The sequence below is a fragment of the Dicentrarchus labrax genome, unplaced genomic scaffold (genome assembly GCF_905237075.1).
Source record: "Dicentrarchus labrax unplaced genomic scaffold, dlabrax2021, whole genome shotgun sequence".
NCBI lineage: Eukaryota > Metazoa > Chordata > Actinopteri > Moronidae > Dicentrarchus > Dicentrarchus labrax.
Genome location: NW_026136704.1, coordinates 22,763,202 through 22,770,990, shown reverse-complemented (window position 1 = coordinate 22,770,990; position 7,789 = coordinate 22,763,202). Strand labels below are relative to the sequence as shown.

At 36.8% G+C, this 7,789-nt stretch overlaps 1 protein-coding gene across 2 annotated transcripts; it reads right to left on the bottom strand.

Annotated features, from left to right (window-relative positions):
• Positions 1–1,630: 1,630 nt before the first annotated feature.
• On the bottom strand, positions 1,631–7,495 carry LOC127361691 (extracellular calcium-sensing receptor-like). Of its 2 annotated transcripts, none has more exons than XM_051396504.1 (9): positions 7,174–7,495; positions 6,637–6,946; positions 6,404–6,490; positions 5,919–6,188; positions 4,491–4,697; positions 4,111–4,380; positions 3,538–3,765; positions 3,302–3,425; positions 1,631–3,211 (listed from the first exon to the last, which is right to left on the bottom strand). In XM_051396504.1, the coding sequence occupies exons 1-9, from the start codon at positions 7,464–7,466 to the stop codon at positions 2,298–2,300; spliced, it is 2,703 nt and encodes a 900-aa protein (XP_051252464.1). In that variant the 5' UTR covers positions 7,467–7,495; the 3' UTR covers positions 1,631–2,297. The 2 variants fall into 2 exon arrangements, with proteins under 2 accessions (XP_051252464.1, XP_051252465.1); XM_051396505.1 differs by having other exon boundaries at positions 6,637–6,931; positions 7,174–7,494.
• Between the last annotated feature and the right edge of the window lie 294 nt (positions 7,496–7,789).

The window sequence follows — 7,789 nt, the reverse complement described above, 5'->3', positions numbered from 1 at the left end:
GAATAAAACATTTTTAACTGTGTTTATAAACTACATACTAATGTGTATTCATGCGTTATAAATGATGAATTCAGTATTTATTCATGCTTAACTAATGCCTAATAGTGTGTACTCATTATAAAGTGTTACCAAAACTTGATGTGAAATTGTATTCTATATCATTATGTTTTTTTCAGCAAATATAATCATAATATAATCCATTAACCACATTTTATAAATGATTTTTACCCTCCTCCTACCAGCATGTTCAACATACAACTTGGATGACAACTTGTTGCTGTAGTAGTATAAACTACTGTAACAAACAATTATCATAGCAAAATGTTAATTTATATTTTCCCAAAGCATTATTACTTATGTAATAATGTTGATTTGCAAATTGTGTAAAACTGAAATAGCACATGATATCAGGTGTTTTAATAGCACACCATCACACATTGTCACAACACCTGATAGTGTGTGATACTTTGGGTGCTTTTGACTGGGCTCCCCAGGACCCCAATACATTGGGGTCCTACATTCATTATGAACACACTGATTGTCAAAGTCATGAAAAACTGGAATGATAGAAAGCACTTCTGAGACATGATAAAAAGTATATCTCTATATTCTACAGGTACCCCAGTGAGTAGGATGAGGGTTAATGTTTATCTTCTTTTGTTTTTCTATTGGAAAATCACAACCCATACAGTTTATTATTTAAAAACATTTTATAAATGTCTGGGAACTATAATCCACCACATGACATTTACTGAGGAGCCTATTGTTTTAGTCCTCTTTACTTACCTCTTTAATATTTTAGATTTCTTTCTTTTTATATTATATATTGTTATTATCTTGGTATTACACATGCCATTTCATCAATAAAATGTAATATATGTACCATATGTTTGTGGGGTAGTTTGACATTGCCTTGTAATGCTTAAAGGTGTGGGTCATGCTGTAATTAACCATTTTTTAGAGAGGAGTGGTTTTATTCTGTTCTGTAATAGTATGATATGGTGTAGCTATGGTGTTGTCATGAGCTCAAGCTAAATTAATTCCGCTGCAATCATAAATTCTGCACCCTTGGATGGCTACGGTGAGGTGGGGGTATTTAGTTGGTTGTAGTCTGCAACCTCACTGCTAAATGGCACTAATTCCAAAAAGTATAAAATTTACTGACTTGACTGAAAAGGCAGTATAGCCAAATTGCCTTCCTCTAAAAGACAGACTTAAATGATGTAAAACACTTGTAATAAAAGCATAGCTTATTCATCTTTTTCTTAAAAGATAAAAGGGGATGCATATTTAGTGTCCAGAGGATTGCCTCTTATGATTGAAAAGATTGTATTGAGCGTAAAATGTTCACTTAACTCTTTATGTAATATTTTTACCTCAATTTGTCAAGTCAGACCAAATTGGTTTTATTAAGCATAGGTTGTCTGCTAATTAGACACTTGATTTATATTAAACCAACCATGACCTGCTCCATCAGAAATCTTGAAATTTGGAACAAAAATGGGTAGCATCATGTGAATACACAAGGTTAGGTTTTAGAGAAATTGTTATACTCTTTGTACTTGTGTATTCTGTGAGGGTTATTGTAAATGGGAACCTTAAAAACTTTAAAAAGGAACATGCAAATGAGCCATTTACAAACATTTTAATTCACAATGACCTTAAGGGTGTCAATTCGGGTACAAAAAGTAACAGAATCACAATCTATGCAGATGATGTTTTGCTGTTTGTCTCAAAGCGAAAACCTCTATACATGATGTAGTGAATATTGTGTATTGTGTTTTAGCTGCTCTTCAGGTAGTAATGTAAGCGCAACCTGGATAAGTCATGCTTCTTGGCTCATATTCACATACAATGACAACATTTCAGATTTGGCCTTTATCTTAATTCCACATTATGAATGTTTCCATTAATCAGACTTGTGTAAATTATTATGACCATGATGTAATGATGATGATGTGATTCCTGTTGTTTTTTTCTCTTGTTTGGAGACAGCTTCTTCATAATCAACAGTCACAGGAAAAGTAGTTTAATTTAATCTTTGAGTTTTAGTCAGGTAGAAACTGAAGCCTTTCAGATTATCTCATAATCTAGGCAGAAACAATAAAGTAAGATTCTGTTTCACACAAACATTTAACTCTTCTGGTTTCTTCCAAATTTCTGTTATACAGTAAAAACATTTCTGAAGTTATTAAGCAGGTTACTTCTGCTGGCAATTTAAGGGGAAGATCACTAATGAATGAATGCAAAATACATACTAATGGTTATGACTGATAATTTTCCTGTAAATGCTGCTTTCATGACTTAATGGTTCCTCGACCCATGATCGCTTTCTTTGTGTTCCTCTCTGGTCTCAGCAGGATTATGAAACATTTGGGTCCAAACAGTGCCAGCAAGAGGCCAAAACTGGAGGCCAGAATGGCAAATACCTCCACAGCATCGGCATATTTGCCTGGTGAGTTGACGTAAGCAGGGACAAAGGCCACCCATACAGCACAGAAAATAAGCATGCTGAAAGTGATAAACTTGGCCTCATTGAAGTTGTCTGGAAGATTCCTTGCCAGGAAGGCTAACAGGAAGCTAAGGATTGCCAGTAAGCCAATGTAACCCAGTAACACTGCAAAACCAACTGTGGACCCTACAACACACTCATAAACGATCTTGTCATTATGGTATTCTGTATTTTTATGAGGAGCTGGCGAGGAAGAGACAAGCCAAGCTGTGCAGATTGCTGCCTGGATAGAAGTAAGAACCAGAACTGTCCCTCTCTGCTGCATAGCACCAAACCATTTCAGACTGGTTCCACCTCCTGGCTTGGAAGCCTTGAACACAGCCAGAACCACCATGGTTTTCACCAGAATACATGAGACAGCAAGCACAAAGCTGATCCCAAATGCTGCATGTCTCAGCTGGCATGTCCATAGCCTGGGACGGCCAATAAACAGCAGTGAACACAGGAAACACAGTTTAAGTGACACCAAGAGCAGAAAACTCAGTTCGGAATTATTGGCGCGTACCATGGGTGTGCTTCGATGATAGGTGAAGATTCCCAGGACAACAGCACAGATAAATGTGCCCAGCAATGAGGTGGTCGTCAAACAGATACCCAGAGGCTCACTGTAGGAGAGAAACTCTGTTTTCTTAGGAACACAGTGGTCACGCTGAGGACTGGACCAGAAGTCCTCTGGACAACTGGTGCACTCCATGGAGTCTGAAAAAGGGAGATGGTGAGATACATTCTTGATAACCCGTATATATTATATCCTTAAAATAAAATTAAATACTGACCACAAACACTTACCAGTCTTATTGCTGATCTTTCCCTCAGAACAAGGAATGCAGTCAAAACAACACACAGGTTCCCCTTTCTTTCTGGCAATGCGGGTTCCTGGAGGACAGTTCTCACTGCACACTGACCGGGGTGGCTGTAGGGAGATAATTGAATCTGTTATTCTGTTATTCTATTATTCTATTATACTACTATATACTAAGTTTTAAATTTCATAGAGGAGAGTTATTTGAAGAAGCTAAAATAACCTTGTTCGATTCAAAGTTCCAAAAAATGTTGCTTTCATCAATTGTGAGTTCTTCACCTTTGGAGTCTGACCTCTTAACCTCACCCACATTCTGAACTTTACATCCTCCATTAGGGAGCCGTAGCCAGGTCATGATATCATATATTGGTAGGGCATCACCGTTCTCATCAAATGATACTTCATCACCAAATGATGTTGTGAAGTTGACCTTCTGCAAATAATGTACAAGCTACAAATGGATGATAGAAATATAAATGAACAAATTAAGAGGGTAAAAGATTATTTATGTATAACACAATCATGAAAGTTTATCTTCCAAAAGTTTTATCCAAGTATTGAGACACCCTGAAATTCAGACTGTCATTTGTCTATTTAGCATTTTGTCGTTAGTCAGTCATCACTGTCACATAATAAAATGGCAATGTGTGTTATCCTGCTATTTCTGGTGTAAAATATTTTACTCTTGAAAGAAAATTCACTTAAAAGTACTCACAAAACTAAATTCAAAAAGTACCTCAATGCGTAGCAGCTGTTTTTAAAACATAAACAGGTGGAGTGTAAACTGATATCACACCTGCCATGGCTCCAGTCTTTCCAAAGTGGCACAGCTGTGCCCACTGAAAGGCCCTCTCCCTGGCTCGCACTGCAGCATGTTATCAAGCGCATATGCCAGAGCATACACAGCCTTGTAAACATTGTACTCAGGCCTGAGGTTAGAAAGATCCAAAAACTCAGTTTCCACATTTTCAATATTTTCCAGTCCAGTACATAGTGGTCCCTCTGCTTCCACCCAACCTGCTGGATCAAATCTACACTGAAATGTGGATTCCCAAAACTGCCTCACCTGAAATACAATGTATTGTAAAGTCAATGTTGACAGAAATGACAAAATATTATTTGTTATCTATTAAAATAATTTATTACATAGCTAAAATTGTAGGATTCAGTTCTCACCATGTTATTTTCATTGTTGACGCTGTTATTTTGATCAAGACGTATTTGTAAAAGAAATTCCCTGAGCCCTGGTATTTCTCCTCGGCGGATGGCGATGCCCAGTGTGCCAGCCAGGTACGGCATGAGGCGAGGTGTCTGGAGCACAGCAGCTGCTGTCCAAGCTTCACTTGCTATCCACTGCTGGCCTGTTGCATTCTGCCTCACCACCTGTGTAGCATTATATAAAATATATCTTTTAGACTTCTCGTGTAAAAATCTATTTTTATTTGCCGCAAATCTGTCGAAAGGAATTCCTCTGCCTGTCTTATTTTAAGACACATGCACAGACGCACAGATTTAAATAGTGTGGGCATATTTCAATTAATGTTAAAAAAATGTCACAATGGATCTAAATAGGTAAATAAACACTTGTTTGTTTAACAGCTGTTTTTTCATGCATAATGGGTGGTTTGGTGCTGTAGGTTTTTATTTATTTATTGAAACTTGATTGAAACTGTCATTGAAATATTAAAATAAAATGTTTATAAAAGTTTCTTGACACTGGAATGTTTTGATTTGTGAAAGGCATGGACACTGTGCAGAAAATTACAGATTGGATTATTGATAGCTGTTATGTTTTTATATAATATGATATGATCTGGTATGTCCATGGCATGAATACAGATCTATAAACTTATACCATTGGATCTTTCCGGATACAGGTCCTTTTTTTCCAGTGTGAACTCATGGATTTATTAATTTTATTACATTTTAAGTCTAGCCTTGTTTCATTCATTGTTTCATGTTTTATGGAGCTGATTTTCAGTGGTGTCATTCCAATTGGGGCATGTGCAATAATTCTATTCTGTGTATCACCTTATGTAACATGAATTACTGAGCCTTGGACATTGGATGTCTCCTTAAGAAAAATAACCGACCAGTCTGATATGTGAAGATGTGAGTATAGTTATACCATAGAAGCCTGGTGTTGTTTTCTGGAAAAACTTCTCATATAGTATAAAGCAGCTTTTGACAGCAGATACTGTAAGAATCATTCATTCATAGATCAATGCAGACTGATTTACATTCCTACTTTAACCACATTAAACGTTATGCTTCTTCTGATACATTGTGTTTGAAAATACAGTTATTACCATATCAGCAGGCTGCTTTCCATCTGTGGCTTTATTATCTATATTCTCTAAATTAATTTACAATGTAGATACAATCTTTTTATGTGAATTTATGCTGCATAGATCTCTAGATGTCTATTTCTTATGTACAATCCTTAAAACCCTGCAACAGTGCCTTTAACAGAGGTGTGAATTATTCAATTTAATCTACTCATCACAGGACCATTGTTACAGTAACTTTTTCATTTTGATAAATATGATATAGGAACATTAAGTTGGATCATTATATTAAGTTATGATTAAGTTTGAATCATACCTCTTCCATGAGGTTAATCATGTGACCCTCATGTGCAAACACCATGACCACACGAGCTGTGGATTTCTTCATCACATTCACAATCCTCCTAAGTTCACTTGGGTCATGGTCCCAGGGCAAAACCTCCAAGTAGGCCAGACAACCTCCACCAGACTGAGCAAGGTCAGATTGGAAGGAACGGGCAACATGGAGTCCATAGTCATCATCTGTGACCAACAGGCCTACCCAAGTCCAACCAAAACGTTTTAGAATCTGAATCATAGCACGCACCTAAGTGAATATATTAGTGTGAAGAGATTAGTGCACAGATGAGTACAGTATTCTTTTAAAGGGACATATATAAGCATGTTAAATCATTGCAGCTTATATACATTACATTATTTACACATTTTTCACCATAGAATCACAGTTAATTAATCCCACGAAGAGAAAAGTTTGCTGTGCTGCCTGAAACTGTAATTCTCAACTTGGTAATAGTGATTCACCTGGAAAGCATCACTTGGGATCGTTCTAAAGAAGGATGGAAATCGTTTGCGATTACTCAAGCAGGAGCATGTGGCAAAATAACTCACCTATAAAGAAACATGAGAGTCAGACCCATTCAAAATATTTTCATTTTGCAACAATGTATCACTTTAAAAATGGCCTTCAAAGATACAAAAGATAGATACAGTTTATAAAATACTACAATACAAAATATAGAGGACAGGAAACTTACAATGGGCATTTTGTATAAACCTAGCACATTGGAGGTGGCAATAGAAAACGTAGAGTAGGAATCACCCACAATCCCCAAGACTGGAGGTGTCCCTAAACAGTTCTGCTGAAGCAGAAACTGCTCCTCTCGACCACTTGCCAATGATAATGCACCACTGAATCCAATGACAAGTGCACCACAGTTATCATAAAGACTGTATCCCAGAGTCACATTAGGTAGCAGATTGGAGTTCTTGTTGATTTCATCAATAGCAAAGGCCATGGTCATGGCATGCCTGAACCCTAGAGTGTCAAAGCTAACACACAAAATACTGTATCATTATTAACCACTGAAGAGTAATATGGATCTATATATATTGCAATACTTAAACCATACTATCAAACTTAAACTAAACGGTCATGAAAAGCTACATTACTCAGGTTTTATAAGAATTTGTGCACAGTGCCATTTTCATTCTTACCAATCAATACTCTGAGTATATGACAGTATTTGCACAGATCCATGCTGGCCGCTATACAGTATGTGTGTCAAACTTACCCTTTGCAGATGGGTTGTTGTGGCTCTGAGGTAAATGTCTGCTCAGGGAAGACAGAGGTGTAGTGGACCTCAAACAGCCCACCTAGAACCACATCACCAGGCTTGTGCGCTTCATTGAGTTGAAACTTTCTCCGTAATTTACAAGATGACGATGATAAAGAAGAGGGGGATGCAATATATAACGAGGACGAAGAGAAAAATAGCCAGATAAGACAGACACACAAAAGGAAATATGTTCCAAAAAAAGCTCCCATAGCTGCCCTCCTCCCCTCACAACTGTTTCTCTTCCTCATCCACCGTTGCTTAATTTTATATACAGGGCTATGTCATCCACATTCCATGCTTTCCATCATCGTTTAATCATTCACACCACCCATCAGGGCACAGGCTAGGTGGGCAGGACATAAAACACAAATAAATAAATAAAATGCTATGCCATATTATGGCAATTATGAACCATATTACATATTTTGAAAATAATTTTTATATTCATCTTCTTTTGTTTTTCTATCGGTAAGTTAAAGCCCATCTTGCTTATTATTTAAATGCATTTTTAAAATGTCTGGGGAATGAACTACGTAGCATTAATTGGGATTCTATTGTTTTTTTCTCAGGT

Coding starts and splice junctions, on each gene's coding strand:
- LOC127361691 (XM_051396504.1), bottom strand. CDS start 7,466: ATGAGGAAGAGAAACAGTTGTGAGGGGAGGAGGGCAGCTATGGGAGCT. Junction 6,189..6,403: donor TCCCAAGTGATGCTTTCCAG/GTGAATCACTAT, acceptor ATATTCACTTAG/GTGCGTGCTATGATTCAGAT. Junction 3,426..3,537: donor GGAACTTTGAATCGAACAAG/GTTATTTTAGCT, acceptor ATCTCCCTACAG/CCACCCCGGTCAGTGTGCAG.